The following is a 21,169-nucleotide window of genomic DNA, read 5'->3' as shown; positions in this document are numbered from 1 at the left end:
TTATAGTTATTTAAATAGTAGTGTATAATTTATTTTCTCCTTTTTAGTGCATTATTACAGAAAAGATTGCTATTAAAACGTTTTTATGAAACATTTTTAAAATACTTTCCATGTTTTTATTTACAATAGAGTTACATGACAAAAAACCATTGCGCGTCTATTGAACGTGATGGCGCACCTATTAAACGTGCTGACGCGCTATTGAACGTGATGACGCGTGTGAAGTTGTTGGATAGACCAGGCTACTAATTTGGTCAAAATTTCAATTAATTCATAAACAATTAACAAGGCATCCGACTAAGTTAAATTTAAAGTAAGTTAAATAAAAGCTTGTAACAATGATATCTAGAGCGCATATAGTCAGTGGCATTGCTAGTCCGGGTGTCACTAGGTGCCGCATCTCATGTTGTCAACCCCTCACCCCCCCCCCCCCCCCCAAAAAAAATATATATATATATATATATATATAATGGTCTACATAGGCCTATATAGTTGCCTAATGGAGTCAATTTGTGCGAACATTATATTTGTACACTTATTGATTCATGTGGAAAAAGCATCGTTTTTATCGTAAATTATTAGATTTTGGTGTCACTCGGTGCTGTCCGCACCCTCCGCCCCCCGCCTCGCGACGTCTCTTCTTATGGTTCCTAATTTATCATGGTCGTTTAACTTAATACCCTTTAACACAATCATCACTAACTCGATACTATCATAAGTAAAACATTCACCTTCAAGTCAATCACCACAACAAAATCACTTTCAACAGTTTCCATTAACACAATCACCACTAACACAGTCACTTTCAACAGTTTCCATTAACACAATCACCACTAACACAGTCACTTTCAACACAGTTTCCCTTAACACAATCACCACTGACAAAGTCACCACTACCATCACTAAAACATTCCCCCTCCTATTATGAAATCATTTCACAACTTAGATCATACTCATCACAACTTTTGTTTAGTAAACAACCTTGTAAAAATTAAACGACCATTTTACCGAATGTTCAATAATTGTATTTGACTATTTGAAACAGCATTTCCTAAACAGTTCTCATAATATTATTGAAATCAGTGTAATCTTCATCTTTAAAACATCAATATGGATAAACATCAGCCCGTGCAACATTAACCTTCTTGACCAGTGGGTCGTCTCCCGCGTCGGCAGCGATCCAGTTATTGAAGCTGAACAGGTAATGAGTGAAGCCAGGCTTCTGCGATATGAATACAGAACTTAGTTATTTTTAAAGGATTGAAGTATTGTTTGACGAAAACAGAAAACTATAATCCTCTAGAATAATAATAATGGACGAAATGGTCTAGTAGAGAGCTAGACTGCTAACCCGTAAATCTCGAGTTCGAATCCGTGTTCAAGTCAGTAGACCGTCCCTGAGTCCACCCAATTCTGATGGGTACCTAACTCACGTTAGGAAAAGAAAATGCGTCTGGGCATAGTGCTGACCACCACAGGTGAACTCTACTTCACTTGCCCAATTGACCGTCCGGTTTGGAAGGGGAACTTCACAAGACTACTAACGTCGGCGTTTTTCAGACACTGCCAAATATTGACGTTTTACAATTTAATACGTTTTTACAGACATATATACGTAGTACACACTAAAACATACGAACGTCCTACAGATATATGTATGTCATCACATACAATTATGTGCATAGAATTAAAAAGACCTTGAACTTCTTGGATTCTTTAACTTTAAAAACGCAAGTTAAGAAAATACTCTTTAAAAAAAAAAAACTCACAATGTTTTTGTCACTTATAGCGGCTACTGGCTGATCAATTGTAACCTAAGAGAATCATTGGGGAAAAAGTATTGATTAATAAAGCTCAGTATCAACAAAAAAATTACAAAGAATTGTATTGCTTTCTGTTGGCCAGTTGGCATATACATTTCGCAAAGATAAGATTTTATATAATAACTAGCCATCGGTACCCGTTACACGGGAATTATAGGCTTATATACTTTAATGTTATACTTGATCGAGATTTTTTTTAATAAAAATACTATTGGTCTAAACGCTAAATGCTTTACTACACATTGAACTATATTAGTAACATAGACTACTGTGACCTACTTAGGTCGAGTCATTTTTATTTTGACATTGCATAATTCCTTATATGGAATGATGGTGTAACACCTGGGGTTTTTCCACTGACTTATTAAGGTGTCTGAGACATAGAAATTTTCCATTAAAATCTGATTGAATGATTCTGATCAGATGATTATCCCAACCAATGGCGACATGAGTTGAGGATAACCTCCCCTGTCACAGAAGTCTTTAATTGCACTGCACACTCGCAACACGAGGCAGTTTTTTCTTGACCTGGCAGTCTACGAGGCCGTTTTACCTTGTTCAGGCAGCCGTCCATATTGTCCGGCTATAGACTCTGACCATTTGAACGTGAGAGTACTTAAGACCTGTGTGTGCCTTGCTTTCTTCAGTTGATTTAGTCTTCTAGTTTAATATTACTTGTCGCTAAGTAAATTCTGAAGCTACAGCAGTGTTGTGTGGCCTGTAGCTGTTTTTTAGACAGTGTAGAAATCTGTGATAGTGATTTTTCCTACATTTTGTAAGTTGTGTTTTGATATTTTATACATTAAATATTTTATCTAATTCATCTTTGTGTTCTGCCACAACTGAGTTCGCTGATTAAAAAGTCGTATGTAGATTGGATGAGTGCAGAGGCGTAGCGAGGGGGGGGCGGGGGGGGGACATATGTCCCCGGGCGCCGACCTTAGGGGGGGCGCCAAATTGACAGTTTGAGGGGGGGTGCAAATGAAAAGTTCGAGGGGGGGGTGCAAATCGAAAGTTTGAGGGGGGGTGCAAATGAAAAGTTCGACGGGGGGGGGGGGGGTGCAAATCGAAAATTTGCTCCCGAGGGGGGCGCCAAATTGAAAGTATGTCCCCGGGCGCCGGGAAGGGTCGCTACGCCTCTGGATGAGTGTTAATTACAATAGTACCACTAGCTTCCCTAGACATTAAATTCGAGCCCTAGTGGGTCGTTGTGTTAAGTGTTCATCCACTTAGGCCGTAAGGCATTTGCATATGACCCCGAAAAAAGAATCCGGGGACGTTCTCCTTCTATTTAGCTGATAGATAGGTTAACGTTACAAAGTGGGGGCTCGTCCGGGATTTAATCTGTCGTTCCAGTTGTTGGTTATATCAGTTGAATATTAAGGTTAGTTGGATTTAGTTGTTTTTATATCCAGTAGCGCAGTGTTCTTACAACGCGCGCTCAGGTTAGAGTATCTAGGTCAAATAAGCAGACGTGTCACGTCCTACATTTAGAGGTCAAGTACACGGCCCAACGCTGTGTATTAATTTAAAGAATCTAGGCTTGTTGTGATTTTCAAGTTAGAGTTATGGAGTCTTTTTTGGCTAATCCTACTGTTGAAGATGTAGAAAAGTTGAGTAGAAAAGTTTTGGTTAGTGTTGTTAAGGAATTGAAATTGGATTATTCTGTTACGCAGAAGTCAGAGGTGTTGAGAGATAAAATTGTTGTTCATTTCATTAATGAAGGAGTATTTGATGAAAGTTTGTTGGCTGGTGTGTTGCTCCGCGAGGAGAAAACTCTAGAGAAGGTAGAATTAGAAGCTAGAATTGCTTTAGAGAAGGAGAAAATTACTTTAGAGAAGGAGAAAGTTGCTTTAGAGAAACAGGCGTTAGAGGCTAAAATTGCTTTAGATAAGAGGAGGTTGGAATTAGAGTTTGGTCAAGTTAGTGATGTCACTTCTCCGGTAGATCCAAAAAAGTTGTCGGTAGGGCAAGTGATTGCCAAATTTGGGAAATTAGTTCCGAAATTTGATGAAACAGATTTGGTCGTTTTCTTTAACTCGTTTGAGAGTTTAGCGAAGACATGTGAATGGCCCGAAACTTCCATTACTGCTTTATTGAGCTCTGTCCTTACTGGGAAAGCTGCAAAAACATACCAGGCACTCTCTCACGACGTTCAAAATAACTATAGTTTGGTCAAGACTGCCATTTTAAAGGCCTACGCACTGACGCCCGAGGCCTATCGGACAAAATTCCGAACACTCCGCAAGTTACCCACACAATCATATGTGGAATTTCTCTTTGAAAAGGAGAAAATATTCTCAAGGTGGCTACACTCTGAGGAAGTTTCTGAGTTTGAGAAACTCAGGTCACTTATCCTAAGGGAAGAATTCCTATCGTCCCTGCCTGAAGAGATACGACTACACATACTGGATAACAAGATAACTGACATCCAGAAGGCTGCTGAGTCGGCTGACACATATATGTTGGTGCATAAGAAACCACCAGTGTCAGGAAACCGCCTCAACCCCGTGCTTCCCCTTTTTGGCAGCAATCCTCCTGTTGGCCAACACGTGAAGGCATTACAGTCCAGAGAGAAACCAAGATCAACTCTCAATCGTCGAGCAGTATGCCAGTTCTGCAAAAGGCCTGGTCATCTTGTCAAGGACTGTTACAAACGTCGTCAATATAACAGAGAGGTGGTGCGTACTTCTGCGCACTATGCTCTATCCCCTCAAGCAGCCAGTTCAACCATGAACTCTAGAATTCAAAAGGACTCTAACCCTAAGTGTCCGCAAGAAGGTAGTCAAGTCTCCACACATTATGTGCAGTCACATTTTGACTGTTCTCGCCCCCATCCAGTTTCTTCCGAGTCTACCGATCTCGAGGGATCGAGAAAAGTTGACTTTTCATCTTTTATTGCCGAAGCCATCATTAGCAAACCAGGTGATCCGTTGTCTCAGCGGAATATCACCGTCCTAAGAGACACAGGAGCGTCACAATCACTCCTTTTGAAAAGTTCAATGGACATTACACCAGAGACGAACACCGGAAAGATTTCCATTATCCAGGGAGTGGGGACAAAATCTACTGTCGTCCCTCTACACAAGTTTGCCCTGAAACATCATCTCGTCGAAGGTGAGGTCATTTTAGGTGTGATAGATAGTATTCCTGTCCCAGGAGTACACCTACTTCTAGGGAATGACCTTGCGGGAAGCAAAGTATACCCCTGTACGGTTTCAGACCCTTTGTCAACAGTTCCAGATAATGATAATGAACTGTATCCTGCATGTGCGGTGACAAGAAGCCAGACCAAACAATTGGCTGACACAACGTCTGAACCACATCTACCATCATCGTCAAGAAATTCGACTCCCAAACTGGAGTCTAGGCTTCCAGAGAACACAAGTCTGGGCTTACCCCTGAGAATATCTCAGGAAGACATTATTAAAGCTCAACAAGTCGACGCGGAGCTCCAAGCAACGGTCGAAAAATCTCTATCATCTGTCGATGGAGAATATTTCTCCGAGAACGGCCTCTTCTTTCGTCGCGCTATACCAGTGATTGCCTCACCAGCCGAACCATGGTTGGGTAAAAACCAGCTGTGGATCCCTCCACCTTATCGGCATGAAATACTTAAGCTGGCACATGACCATCCAATGTCAGCGCACCCAGGTGTCACTAAAACGACGGCGAAGATCAAAGAACTGTTCTTTTGGCCCAAAATGAGAAAAGATGTGTCGCGTTACTGTAGAAGTTGCACGAACTGTCAGTTGGCCGGAAAGCCAAACCAGACAATTCCTAAGGCCCCTTTGAGTCCGATTCCTGTATTAGAAGAACCTTTTTCTAAAATCGTCATGGACTGTGTAGGTCCCTTGCCTAAAACCAAGGCGGGCAACGAGTACCTACTTACCTTTATGTGTTCAAGTACCCGTTTTCCCGAGGCGATTCCCTTACGGAACATTAAGGCAAAGACTGTAGTCAGATCCATGACCCGGTTCTTCACTACCTTTGGATTACCTAGAATCGTGCAAACAGATCAAGGCAGCAACTTCACCAGTCACCATTTTCAGGAAGCGCTAGCCAAGCTAGGCGTTACCCACATCACCAGCTCAGCCTACCACCCTCAGTCTCAAGGCGTACTTGAGAGGTTCCACCAAACCCTCAAAACCATGCTAAGGACATTCGCTAACAGTAACACCCAATGGGATGAGTCTGTTCCTTGGATTATTTTCGCCGCGAGGGACTGTGTCCAGGACTCTTTAGGCTACTCGCCTTTTCAACTTGTGTTTGGACATTCTGTCCGTGGCCCCCTGAAGCTGATACACGAACGTTGGACAGGTACCAGTGATCATCCAGTGGAAAACTTCGACGATTTTCACGTTCGACTGAAAGCCGTGTGCGAAATGGCTCACAAGAACTTAAGAAAGGCCCAAGTTAGAATGAAAGAACTGTATGATAAGAGTTCTTGTAAACGAACATTCAATCCAGGCGACAAAGTTCTTGTGCTAGTACCTAATCTGAACAATGCGTTATCCTTGAGATATTGTGGACCCTTTACTGTGCATTCAAAATTAAGTGATTTGAACTATGTTGTCAATACGCCCGACAGAAGAAAGAAACAGACAGTGTATCATGTCAACTCACTGAAAAAATATTATGATAATTGTAACAATTTTCAATCCACAGCTAAAATTACCTTACCTGTATGTTCAAATGTTTCTGATGATGTGATACATGATAAATTGAAACCCCCAAAATTGGTAAATTCTTCCTTTTTAGATAATTTGAATGTCCACCTTATGCATTTGTCCACAGAGGAAAGCCATAGATTGTCTCAGTTATTTGAGACATTTCCCTCTATTTTTGGGGATGTCCCCAAAGAAGCGAAGGTTCCACCTCATGATGTAGACGTTGGTGACGCAAAACCCATTAAACAACACCCCTATAGAGTTAACCCGGAAAAAGCTGCTTTGATAAAGGATGAAATTGATTATATGCTCAAGAATGATATCATTGAGCCCAGTTTCAGCAACTGGAGTTCCCCATGTCTCCTAGTCCCGAAAGACGGTGGATCTTTCAGGTTTGTGACCGACTTTAGGAAGGTGAATGCGCTCACCAAAGCTGATTCCTATCCCTTACCTCGGATAGAGGACGTTATTGATAAAGTTGGTCAGGCTAAGATAATTTCCAAAATTGATTTACTTTCAGGATACTGGCAAATCCCCTTATCTGACCGTGCAAAAGAAATATCTGCTTTTGTAACCCCTAATGGTTTTTATAGATACAAACGTATGCCCTTTGGTATGCGAAATGCTGGTCAAACTTTCCAGAGGGTCATTAACTTTGTCATTGCTGACATAGACCAATGTGAGGCCTACATAGATGATATAGTTGTATTTTCTAATACTTTTGAAGAACATATGGTTCAATTGACTAAACTTTTTAGAAAATTGTCTGAAGTTAATTTTACTGTAAACTTACATAAAAGTGATTTCTGTAAAGCTTCAATTACCTATTTGGGTTATCAAGTGGGAACGAACCAAGTTCGGCCCATTGAAGCTAAAGTAGATGCTATTGTAAGGTTACCACCTCCCAAAAATTGTAAAGAGATCAAAAAGTTCCTTGGGATGGCTGGTTACTATAGGCGGTTCTGTCAAAACTTTTCAGCTATTGCTGAACCTCTTACTGCATTATTGAAAAAGGGTGTTGAGTTTGAATGGTCAGATAAATGTCAAGAAGCTTTTTTAACCATTAAGTCATTTCTATCTAATGCTCCTGTTATGGCTGCACCAAATTTCAGCAAGCCCTTTAAACTTGCCATTGATGCTAGCAACTTAGCCATTGGCTCAGTCCTATTTCAAGAAGACAACATGGGAATTGACCATCCCATTGCCTTTTTTTCCAGGAAGTTAAATGAAAACCAAAAGAATTATTCTACTATTGAAAAAGAGGCTTTAGCTTTGGTTTTGTCATTACAACATTTTGAAGTCTATGTCTCTTCTTCAACCAATCCAGTCAGAGTGTTTTCTGACCATGATCCCCTGAAATTTACCTCTAAGTTAGGACAGACAAATCAAAGAATATTGAGATGGTGCTTATATTTCCAAAATTTTAATCTGGAAATTTCACACATTAAGGGTAGTGATAATGTTGTGGCTGATTGTTTGTCAAGGATGTAAAATCTTGTTACACACATTGATCATGTGACATGCTTTGTGGTTCATTGGGACCATAAACAGGTTTTGTTTGAGTGTCACTCATTTGAAAATGAGTGGTATGAGTTTTGAATTTTTTTCAAAATTCCAATCCTGTTGAATATTTTGTTTATTTTCAGGTGAACCTTAATTAAAGGTGGTTTTTGATTATATGTAATCTTTTATAATAATATGTCTCATATGGCTCCATTGATATTGTAGCTAGTCATTGAAATAAAGGTCTTACCCTGGCGGGTTTACCACTTTTAATATTCTCATGGAAAAATTGTAATTCCCCTTTTTGAGGGATTTTGATGTATAATTACTTTTTGAAGGGTTACTCCCCTTTCACCAATTGTAAAAGTTGGAGTTACTTCCCTTTTATGTTCAGGGATATTTTCATCTGGTATTATGATTTTGATTGCCTACATTTGTAAAACATTTTTGTTATTTCATTGCCAGATTGGTTCCTTATGTATGTTTTTGTGGAACCTATCTGTCACTTCCAAAAAGGGAGGGGATGTGACCTACTTAGGTCGAGTCATTTTTATTTTGACATTGTATAATTCCTTATATGGAATGATGGTGTAACACCTGGGGTTTTTCCACTGACTTATTAAGGTGTCTGAGACATAGAAATTTTCCATTAAAATCTGATTGAATGATTCTGATCAGATGATTATCCCAACCAATGGCGACATGAGTTGAGGATAACCTCCCCTGTCACAGAAGTCTTTAATTGCACTGCACACTCGCAACACGAGGCAGTTTTTTCTTGACCTGGCAGTCTACGAGGCCGTTTTACCTTGTTCAGGCAGCCGTCCATATTGTCCGGCTATAGACTCTGACCATTTGAACGTGAGAGTACTTAAGACCTGTGTGTGCCTTGCTTTCTTCAGTTGATTTAGTCTTCTAGTTTAATATTACTTGTCGCTAAGTAAATTCTGAAGCTACAGCAGTGTTGTGTGGCCTGTAGCTGTTTTTTAGACAGTGTAGAAATCTGTGATAGTGATTTTTCCTACATTTTGTAAGTTGTGTTTTGATATTTTATACATTAAATATTTTATCTAATTCATCTTTGTGTTCTGCCACAACTGAGTTCGCTGATTAAAAAGTCGTATGTAGATTGGATGAGTGTTAATTACAATAGTACCACTAGCTTCCCTAGACATTAAATTCGAGCCCTAGTGGGTCGTTGTGTTAAGTGTTCATCCACTTAGGCCGTAAGGCATTTGCATATGACCCCGAAAAAAGAATCCGGGGACGTTCTCCTTCTATTTAGCTGATAGATAGGTTAACGTTACACTACCAATACTTATTAGAAAAATTAAAACCAAATTATATACATTATCAGTCAAAACAATACCATATAAAATGCAAACGCTGATTAATAGACTTAAAATTAAGGGACTTAAATGATTTCGTTAAAACCCCGGCTGTTCAATGGTAGTAGTGTTGCTTTTCCTTTTCGAAAACACCTATTTCGGCTTATCATGGGTCTGACCAGACTAGCCCTTCAGGTGATGAGAAGACAGAAACAGATGAACTCTACTTCACCTGCTCTGTGTCCCGCCAAGTCCCGATAGGCAACTTTATCATTTAAATTTTTTTTAAAATTGGAAAAAAAAATCAACATTGACGTTCAGTGTCTCGAACCAGTACCATGGTAACTATTATATTATCATCTCAGCTATTTAGGAACTTCAGCTTAGGTACAGAATAAATGGAGTACTTTACTTAGATTTAGACTAAGTCAGCGTAAGAAACTTTACGCCAGGGGTTCCCAACCTTTTTTAACTCTAGAGCACATTCTAAAATATCGTTAGGGTGGCGGGCACCACCTATTTTAAATCGACAAACTCCTTGCAAAGGCGTAGCGACCCTTCCCGTCACCCGGGGACAAAACTTTCGATTTGCACCCCCCCCCTCAAACTTTCGATTTGCACCACCCCCCCCCCCCTCAAACTTTGGATTTGCACCCCCCCCCCCCCTCAAACTTTCGATTTGCACACCCCCCCCCCCCCCTCAAACTTTCGACTTCCATCACCTTCAACCTTTCAATGATGTTTACGAAAAAAATTCTGTCTCTGACGAATAGTGAGAGGCGGGCACATACGAATCGTTCGGCGGGCACCATGGCGCCCGCGGGCACGGGGTTGGGAACCCCTGCTTTACGCGAATAGGCCCTATTATTTCAAATGAAATTTCATCCCAAATTATCCAATTCCATAGATAAACACACAAAGATTTATATAAAATAATTAAGGCCTCAAATAAAGAAACTCATTATTGGTATAGAATCTAGTCTAGATCTAGAATATACGGCTGGTTTTTAGTCTAGTTTTTTCGTAACTCTAGATCTAGATCTAGAATCAAAATAGATAAATCAAATTCTATAGTTTAAGCCGAGAAAACTGTATAGATTTCATTGCGTACCTCTTAACAAGTAGATTATCAAATTTGAATGAAAATGCTCATTTCTTTATATTCTAAAATTCGAAGATGACACCATTAGTTTTGTGTTCTTTCCGCATTTTAAACTTGTGACATGTGACGTCATTGTTTTGTGTTTTTTTTTTTTGCTTTCATGTCACGACAATAAACAATTTATATAGAAACGTTTTTCTACATTAGAATATGCCTTTATTTTACAAGATTTTATTAACTTGCTTCCTCTGTCTGTCTGTCTAGATCGAAATGCAGGAGCGAAAATTCGGACTTCTACTTGACCGATACGATTCACATTTGGCAGGTGGTTCAAAACACGAAGACAATGCAATCAGGAATCAAATTTGACTTAATTGGATGCCTAGTTAATTTTTTATGAATAAATTAAAATTTAGACCGAATTAGTAGGCATGTCTATTCAACCACAGCACACGCGTCGTCACGTTCAATAGCTGCGCCATCACGTTCAATGGCTGCGCCATCACGTTCGGTAGGCGCGCAATGGTTTTTAGTCATGTAACTCTATTGTAAATAAAACATGTAAAGTACTGAAAAAAAAATGTTTTAATAACAAGCTTTTATGTAATAATGCACTAAAAAGGAGAAAATAAATTATGCACTACTATTTAAATAACTATAAAGAAAAGCGTGGGTCACTTTAGTATCTATTGGATACCTTTACTAATATTTAGGAAGAGACCCATGCTTTTCTTTATAGTAATTCTAATAGTAGTGTATAATTTATTTTCTACTTTTTAGTGCATTATTACATAAAAACTTGTTGTTAAAACATTTTTTAAGGACATTTTTTTTATTTTCCGTCCCTAAAGAAAATGTAGGTCATACATAAAAATTTATTTATTTTTTATATTATTTTCAACAAAAGTCCGTATCTTTAAGTTCACCATATATCGCTGATCATACTAATAACATTGCCAAAAAATAGGCAGACAGAGAGAGTGTCATGGACAGAAGTGCGCACATGGGCTCTTATATATTAGGATTAAATAAAAGGTCAAAAATAAATATTTTTTTTAAATTTGTAATGATGAAGTACTATTTAAATAAATAAAAATAAAAGAGTGGGTCGCTTCTTAAATTATAGTAAAGGTGTCCAATATATAATATAACAAGCCACGCTTTTATTTTTGCAATCTTTTATTTTTGCAAGCTTTTATTTTTGTAAGCTTTTATTTTGTTCGCAAAATCTGTGGGTTTGTGGCAAATATTGTAACTCAATTTGACCCACTCTAATGCAACGGTTTGGTTTACACTATCAAGATACGTTCCACTTCAATCTGTTTTTTTTAAATTTAATTAGATGTTTAATTAAGACAGAACAAATTAAGTTAACGTTTACGAAACTAAGGGGAGATAACAAAATTAAATTATTCGTTAAATTACCAAGTTGATGAAGTTAAGATGAAGAAATGAACTATTTAATTTAAATATATAGATCTAAGCATAAATGTAGAAAAACCATTACCCGCTATACATTTTGGTTTTTATTTTTCATAATGGTAATCTAATATTATGTTGAATGTATTTAAGTCAACATTAAGCCACCCTTAGCCCCCCCCCTCCCTCCCCACCTTTGCAGGTATTTAAGAAAATGGACTTTCTTATGAACTACCCCCACCCCTCTCGTCTTTCCCGCTGGACTTTATACATAGATGTCCCGCAGTAACTGGCCGAGAGTTCAAGTCGAAGAAGCATTAGAGTGGTTTAAAGCATAGGGACTCTGCAGCCCCGTTTGGCTTTATGTGATCTAAGAATATACGAGAAAAATACAACTTTATTTGAGCGTTGTGATTAGTTTTGCCTCCTAATCTTCATGTTTCCTGTTTTTGACACCAAGAGGAAGTGAAAATTAGCGAATTAACTCAGTAGAAATATTTAAATTACACTTAAAAAAAAATACTAAATTGAAATCGCCAGTTAAACCATCATCGTATTTATGCTTACTCACTCGATTCGACGATAAAATAACATGCTTAAAACTGTGGTATAAGATTAAACAAGATTATAATATGTGGTGTAAGATTAAGCAAGATTTTATGATGTGGTGTAAGATTATATTCAGAGTAGTTGCACTTACATTATCCAGGTACCAACCAGGGTCAGTACCACCGTTGTCATGTCCAATCTCAATAAATTGAATTCGTCCGACGTTTTCGTCATTTACCTGTAGTAACATTTTCAAAACAATTATTCTACACGTATCAAAACCAAGCAAATGTGGGGTGATTTCTTAATTGAATAGATTATTATTCAATGAAAAAAATGATTTAAGACAAAGAAAAGACTTAAATAAAGAATTATTTCATAACCATCCAAATTCTTGGCTAGAATCTCTATGACTATCCTGTAGGTTTTTTTTTATAACTTTTTTTTCTTGTCACAAATAATGCATCATAAAATGATGACCTTAATAAAAGTGTCCACGTCTCCTCTATCAAAGCTGCCGGGTAAGTAATGTCTTTTTGTCGAACCACTAGAGCCAAAAATGGTTATGAAAACTGAAGCGTCGGTGCCGGCATTATCTACATCACCAGTTTTTATAGTTATCTTGTATTCGATGTCTTTCGAGGATCCTGAATAAAACAAGAAAGATTACGCATCTGTGTGTAGTGTGGGAGAATTAAATGTAACTTCATCAGGTAAGGTAGGCTACTTTTGACACGATATTGTGGGACATTTTTTATGGGGCCCGCGCTGTGTTTTTATGCAATCAAACAAATTATAGATATTAGTATGTCCGAATCATTTCACACTTAAAAACTTCTATCAACTCCAAAAGCTAACTCTTCTAATGACAAATATCTTTCAATAACTACCCTACTCCAAAACTAATCCTTGGCAAACTATTATGTAAACTGTTCTACTCTAATACCAATTCTCAACTGCATTGTATTTGACTATTTGAAACAGCATTTCCTAAACAGTTCTCATAATATTATTGAAATCAGTGAAATCTTCATCTTTAAAACATCAACCTTGATAAACATCAGCCCGTGTAACATTAACCTTCTTGACCAGTGACTTGTCTCCGTCGTCGGCAGCGATCCAGTTATTGAAGCTGAACAGGTAATGAGTGAAGCCAGGCTTCTGCGATATGAATACAGAACTTAGTTATTTTTAAAGGATTGAAGTATTGCTTGACAAAAACAGAAATATATAATCCTCTAGAATAATAATAATGGACGAAATGGTCTAGTAGAGAGCTAGACTGCTAACCCGTAAATCTCGAGTTCGAATCCGTGTTCAAGTCAGTAGACCGTCCCTGAGTCCACCCAATTCTGATGGGTACCTAACTCACGTTAGGAAAAGAAAATGCGGCTGGGCATAGTGCTGACGACCACAGGTGAACTCTACTTCACTTGCCCAATAGACCGTCCGGTTTGGAAGGGGAACTTCACAAGACTACTAACGTCGGCGTTTTTCAGACAGTGCCAAATATGGACGTTTTACAATTTAATACGTTTTTACAGACATATATACGTAGTACACACTAAAACATACGAACGTCCTACAGATATATGTATGTCATCACATACAATTATGTGCATAGAATTAAAAAGACCTTGAACTTCTTGGATTCTTTAATTTTAAAAACGCAAGTTAAGAAAATACTCTTTAAAAAAAACTCACAAAGTTGTTGTCACTTATAGCGGCTACTGGCTGATCTATTGTAACCTAAGAGAATCATTGGGAAAAAAGTATTGATTAATAAAGCTCAGTATCAACAAAAAAAATTACATAGAATTTTATTGCTTTCTGTTGGCCAGTTGGCATATACATTTCGTAAAGATAAGATTTTATATAATAACTAGCCAACGGTACCCGTTATACGTGAATTATAGGCTTATATATTTTAATGCTATACTTGTTTGAGATTTTTTTAAATAAAAATACTATTGGTCTAAACGCTAAATGCTTTACTACACATTGAACTATATTAGTAACATAGACTACCAATACTTATTAGAAAAATTAAAACCAAATTATATACATTATCAGTCAAAACAACACCATATTAAATGCAAACGCTGATTAAAAGACTTAAAATTAAGGGACTTAAATGATTTCGTAAAACCCCGGCTGTTCAATGGTAGTTATGTTGCTTTTCCTTTTCAAAAACACCTATTTTTGGCTGAGCATGGGTCTGACCAGACTAGCCTTTCATATGAGGAGAAGACATAAACAGATGAACTCTACTTCACCTGCTCTGTGTCCCGCCAAGTCCCGATAGGCAACTTTATCATTTAAATCTAAAAAAAAAAAAATTGAAAAAAAAAATCAACATTGACGTTCAGTGTCTCGAACCCGTACCATGGTAACTATTATACTATCATCTCAGCTATTTAGGAACTTCAGCTTAGGTACAGAATAAGTGAAGTACTTTACGTAGATTTAGACTAAGTCAGGGTAAGAAACTTGACGCGAATAGGCCCTATTATTTCAAATGAAATTTCATCCCAAATTATCCAATTCCATAGATAAACACACAAAGATTTATATAAAATAATTAAGGCCTCAAATAAAGAAACTCATTATTGATATAGAATCTAGTCTAGATCTAGAATATACGGCTGGTTTAAGTCTAGTTTTTTTGTAATTCTAGATCTAGATCTAGAATCAAAATAGATAAATCAAATTCTATAGTTTAAGCCGAGAAAACTGTATACATTTCATTGCGTACCTCCTAATAAGTAGATTATCAAATTTGAATGAAAATGCTCATTTCTTTACATTCTTAAATTCGAAGATGACGCCATTAGTTTTGTGTTCTTTCCGCATTTTAAACTTGTGACATGTGACGTCATTGTTTTTTTTTTTTTTTTTTTTTTTTTGCTTTCATGTCACGACAATAAACACTTTATATAGAAATGTGTTTCTACATTAGAATATGCCTTTATTTTTATTATCCTTCTTTAAAGAAAATTTAGGTCATACATAAAAGTTTATAGTCCACCATATTACTTTCAACAAAAGTCCGTATCTTTAAGTTCTCCATATATCGCTGATCATACTGATAACGTTGCCAAAAAATATTTCGGACAGAGAGAGAGTGTGTCATGGACAGAAGTGCGCACATGGGCTCTTATATATTAGGATTAAATAAAAGGACAAAAATAAATAATTTTCTTTAAATATGTAATGATGAAGTACTATTTAAATAAATAAAAATAAAAGAGTGGGTCGCTTCTTAAATTCTAGTAAAGGTGTCCAATATATAATATAACAAGCCACGCTTTTATTTTTGCAAGCTTTTATTTTTGCAAGCTTTTATTTTGTTCGCAAAATCTGTGGGTTTGTGGCAAATATTGTAACTCAATTTGAACTACTCTAATGCAACGGTTTGGTTTACACTATCAAGATACGTTCCACTTCAATCTGTTTTTTTAAATTTAATTAGATGTTTAATTAAGACAGTACAAATTAAGTTAACAGTTACGTTACTAAGGGGAGATAACAAAATTAAATTATTCGTTAAATTACCAAGTTGATGAAGTTAAGATGAAGAAATGAACTATTTAATTTAAATATACGAGCCGGCCCGCGGCATAACATACGCCGCTATTTAGTTGTTTCTAATTTTCAATAATTCATAATTTGTGAATTCGACAGTACCAACGCTGACACTGAAAATATTTCTTTAAAACACTATAAGTAGCTTGTTAAGGACCATAACCCCTCCCCCCCTTCCTCCCCCCCCCCCCCCCCCACCCCCTACGTTTAAAATCGTTGGCTCTGCTTGTAAACATTTAGAGTGAACACAGCTCACTAAAACCATGTATGGGTGGGGAGGTAGGGAGAGCGTTTGCAGCTTGTTTTCTAACGGCGCGAAGAGGAGAATTATATATATAGATAGATCTAAGCATAAATGTAGAAAAACCATTACCCGCTATACATTTTGGTTGTTATTTTTCATAATGGTAATCTAATATTATGTTGAATGTGTTTAAGTCAACATTAAGCCACCCTTAGCCCCCCCCCCCCTCCCTCCCCACCTTTGCAGGTATTTAAGAAAATGGACTTTCTTATGAACTACACCCACCCCTCTCGTCTTTCCCGCTGGACTTTATACATAGATGTCCCGCAGTAACTGGCCGAGAGTTCAAGTCGAAGAAGCATTAGAGTGGTTTAAAGCATAGGGACTCTGCAGCCCCGTTTGGCTTTATGTGATCTAAGAATATACGAGAAAAATACAACTTTATTTGAGCGTTGTGATTGGTTTTGCCTCCTAATCTTCATGTTTCCTTTATTTTAAACCAAGAGGAAGTCAAAATAAGCTAATTAACTCAATAGAATTATTTGGAAAAATTTAAATTACACCTTTTTTAAAAAAAAAATTACTAAATTGAAATTTCCAGTGAAACCATCATCGTATTTATGCTTACACACTCGATTTGACGATAAAATAACATGCTTAAGGGGATATGCGCGGAAAAAAATCACAAAATTTCTTGTTTTTCGTCATGATGGGTTTCTTGCACTTTTGGATACTTTGTCCATTTTTGTATATAGAAAATAATAACTTTAAAGAGAAAAAAATATTTTATGTGTTTAAATTACGATTTTTATGACCCTATTAATTAAAAAATAATCAATTTTTCCCAATCTTACAAGCTCTCTGTGAAAAGTTTTATATCCGTCATTATATTGTATTTGATATCATTGGAAAGCTGGATTTCTCATGTATCTAATAAACTTAATTTCCTACATCTCGGAAACACCCCAAAGCTTACAATCGGCTTTGCAGTTTACACAGATATGGTACTTTCCTGACCTAGTTTTCGTTACTTTTGGCTGTTTTTCTCAGTTCGCAGGTTTTTAACACTAAAAAGCCTACTACTTTTTTATTTATTAAACAATGCCAACCATATTTTCAGTAAATGTTCTTGATGCGAAAATACAACTTTTGTCACGAGGGAATTGTGATTGCTTTCATAGAAAAAAAGTATTTGGTAATTAATATGCACATTTTGAAACTTTTGAATACTAAAAAGGGTTCGATTTTTTAGACCTTGTAAAATTCTTACTAGTAATTATTTCAAAAAGTTGTCGTGACAAAAGTTTTAATATATACTGAAATATAAGCAGTTTAAATTTGATTGCTATAGGTGCATAAATAAAAAAGCCTTAGTATTTTTAAAAGTACCGAAAAAATTCAAAATGGCGGAGGTTTTTTGGGTTTCCATGACAACCAAAATTGTTTTCGACCCTCTTTTTTGCTGTTTAATACTTACTTTTATATGCCAAATATGATAAAAGTATTCAAAAGGCTTTAGATCTTAAACTGTAAAAAATAGAAAAAAACATAGCATATCCCCTTAAAGCTGTGGTATAAGATTAAACAAGATTATAATATGTGGTGTAAGATTAAGCAAGATTTTATGCTGTCGTGTAAGATTATATTCAGAATACTTGCACTTACATAATCCAGGTACCAACCAGGCTTAGTACCACCGTTGTCATGTCCAATCTCAATAGATTGAATTTGTCCGACGTTTTCGTCATTAACCTGTAGTAATATTTTCAAAACAATTATTCTACACGTATCCAAACCAAGCAAATGTGGGGTGATCTCTTAATTGAATAGATTATTATTCAATGAAAAAAATGATTTAAGACAAAGAAAAGACTTAAATAAAGAATTATTTCATAACCATCCAAATTCTTGGCTAGAATCTCTATGATTTTCCTGTGGTTTTTTTTTAACTTTTTTTTTCTTGTCACAAATAATGCATCATAAAATGATGACCTTAATAAAAGTGTCCACGTCTCCTCTTTCAAAGCTGCCAGGTAAGTAATGTTTTTTTGTCGAACCACTAGAGCCAAAAATGGTTATGAAAACTGAAGCGTCGGTGCCGGCAGTATCTACATCACCAGTTTTTATAGTTATCTTGTAGTCGATGGTTTTCGAGAATCCTGAACAAAACAAGATAGATTACGCATCTGTGTGTAGTGTGGCAGAATTAAATGTAACTCCACCAGGTATGGTAGGCTACTTTTGACACGATATTGTGGGACATTTTGTATGGGGCCCGTAACTGTGTTTTTATGCAATCAAACAAAACATAGCTATTAGTATGTCCGAATCATTTCACACTTAAAAGCTTCTATCAACTCCAAAAGCTAACTCTTCTCATGACAAATATCTTTCAATAACTACCCTACTCCGAACCTAATCCTTGGCAAACTATTATGTAAACTGTTCTACTCTAATACCAATTCTCTACTGCATTCTACTACTCAACTGACATTACCCGAAATTATTTTTGTCTCGCTACTCATTGGTTGGGCTGTTAATCTTTACATTTGATCCTATCTACTGACATATGGTTGCATGCGCTACTTTCGTCTCCGTTCTAGCCTTTTACCAAATCCTATTTATAGGTTTTCGAAAAATATGTGCTTAAAATTCCCCCACAAGGCTGAATTGCAATTTTCCCTGTTGGTCGATTTAACGATTGTGGTCCTCATATATTTGCTAGGCGTAGCCTATAGAGATAAAATATGCTATAATTTTAAGAAAATTCGCTTTCATTTTTCATTAACAATCTCAGTGTTTGCCAAAACAAATTTGGACTCTCGTCAGCGTTGAAACTTTTCTATTTTTTCAGCCAATCCTGGGTTGTCGTTTAGTACTTTTAAAAATCGAAAAAAAAAATGATTAAATAAAACGATATTTATACGAGGTTAGTATCACCAACTTGACTTGTACTTTGCGACAAACTGAATATCCCACGTTTTCTATTGATCTGATGCGTTAACTTGCCAAAGTTGAAGCGACTATGGCGTCGCACGTACCATAAAAACCGCCCAATATATATATATATATATATATATATATATATATATATATATATATATATATATATATATATATAAATATATATATATATATATATATATATATATATATATATATATATATATATATATATATATATATATATATATTGAAAAATGTATTTTTATAAATAGTTCGTGTCGACCACTATTCTAACATATAAATAACCTATAAGTCGCATAATACTGTAACATTATGACATAGTAAAAAGAAAAAATACCCGGTCGTATGAACAAAACCAGACACAGCAAACAAAAGATCGCTGACATTTTCATCATCTTGGGCTTTCTCTGTGTATGGTCCGAATACAGAAAAACAACCAACTTATAAATCCTGGTGAACTAATTAACTAATTGACAATCAATACATTTTGTCTAAGGTTTACATACAGAGTATGTGTTTAAGCCTGCATTACTGCTACATCGTTGAATCATTTTTAACACTCCTGTTACTGATACATTGTTATCATATATATATACATACATATATATATATATATATATATATATATATATATATATATATATATATATATATATATATTGTTATGTACAGTTATTATTAAAAAAAATATTGACTGTTTTCACTGTTATACACCTTAGTACTTCATCGTATACGGAGTTAAGGAAACTATATTAAAATCCAGATTTATCAAAATGTTGGCGTTTTACGCGTAATCGAGTCTTTCGCATTTCTGTCTGTGTGTGTGAACACGATAACTTTAGTACCGTTACAGCTAACGAGATTTTGTATTTTAAGCAAGAGAGGACGACATTTACAGCCATTGTTGGAGATTAATGGACGGGACCCATGGTTGGAGATTAATCAACCCGATGTGTAGAAGAATATCTAGATTTACCACTTAGTGGCCCACTTATAGATTGACCTTTGCGGACTGTTTACAGTTACTTCTTTATGGAAAACTGGGAGTTTGTCACTAGAGAATTGTTTTCACCACTTTTTAAAGATCACATTGCTACACCCTCTGGTTATTTCCAGGTCTAATCTTTAGTGGGTAAGATAAATGTTCGATTCTCGAAGTTGTTCCTTTCTCCAGTAGTCTTTCGAACTAGGCGGTTTTTTTTTTTTTTTGTAAACAAGAACTAATAATGCATGAACACAATTATTACTATTTCTACACTTTAATACCACGATATAATTGCAAAACCTAACATCAAACCGCTACAACATAGAATACAATGTGAAATAAACTACTGTCTACAACGACTGAAATTTTTAAAAGTCCTTAGTCTGACCCCACTTGTCGCGTGAGTGCAGTTCTACTCTAAATCTACAGACATCTAGTGGCGCCGCCACCAACTCATCAGGTATTTCCCCTTCTGTCGTAGTCTAAGCCTGCACTATGTATGGTACTGTCCCGAAACTCTTCTAAAGTAGCAGACTCCCAAAAGTCCAGATTCATGGGTAATTACGTACCATCACTAGTGTCTAATTTAATTAGACCAGTCCACAAGCTTCCCACGGTAAGTAGGGCCAGTCAATAATTATTGGAGCTGTCGTGACCGTAATGGTAAGTCTACGAGCATGCTGTTCGGCCTAATAGCGACGATCAGGCGCTGGCCACCTGCCTACCTAAACTATGGCCGTCTTCCCCTTCAATAAGGTCGGACCAGGTAAAACTCTCATGGGATCATAACACAACAGTAACAGTGTCTAACCCTAAAGTGTTGCATGCGGTGTTGCATGTGACAAATTAATGGTGACAGGGTACCGATAACGGCGTGGAGATCAACCTGTTTGCACTGGGTAAACACTCAACTTTCGACCCATTAGTCAATATGTAATTACCCAGATTAAACTTGCTTAGGTCAGTACTGTATCACGATAACAAAGGATACTCT

At 36.5% G+C, this 21,169-nt stretch overlaps 1 protein-coding gene across 1 annotated transcript; it reads right to left on the bottom strand.

Moving 5' to 3' along the window:
• Positions 1 to 1,009: 1,009 nt before the first annotated feature.
• LOC131947862 (lipoxygenase homology domain-containing protein 1) lies at positions 1,010 to 19,666 on the bottom strand. Its single transcript, XM_059309237.1, has 9 exons — positions 19,528 to 19,666; positions 18,216 to 18,382; positions 17,889 to 17,975; positions 14,099 to 14,143; positions 13,444 to 13,555; positions 12,875 to 13,041; positions 12,546 to 12,632; positions 1,770 to 1,814; positions 1,010 to 1,222 (listed from the first exon to the last, which is right to left on the bottom strand). The coding sequence occupies exons 1-9, from the start codon at positions 19,583 to 19,585 to the stop codon at positions 1,106 to 1,108; spliced, it is 885 nt and encodes a 294-aa protein (XP_059165220.1). The 5' UTR covers positions 19,586 to 19,666; the 3' UTR covers positions 1,010 to 1,105.
• Between the last annotated feature and the right edge of the window lie 1,503 nt (positions 19,667 to 21,169).

Source organism: Physella acuta, unplaced genomic scaffold (assembly GCF_028476545.2).
Source record: "Physella acuta isolate Inbredline_101_S28 unplaced genomic scaffold, ASM2847654v3 ptg000610l, whole genome shotgun sequence".
Lineage (NCBI taxonomy): Eukaryota > Metazoa > Mollusca > Gastropoda > Physidae > Physella > Physella acuta.
Note: the sequence above shows the minus strand (reverse complement) of the source record. Positions and strands in the feature narration are given on the sequence as shown.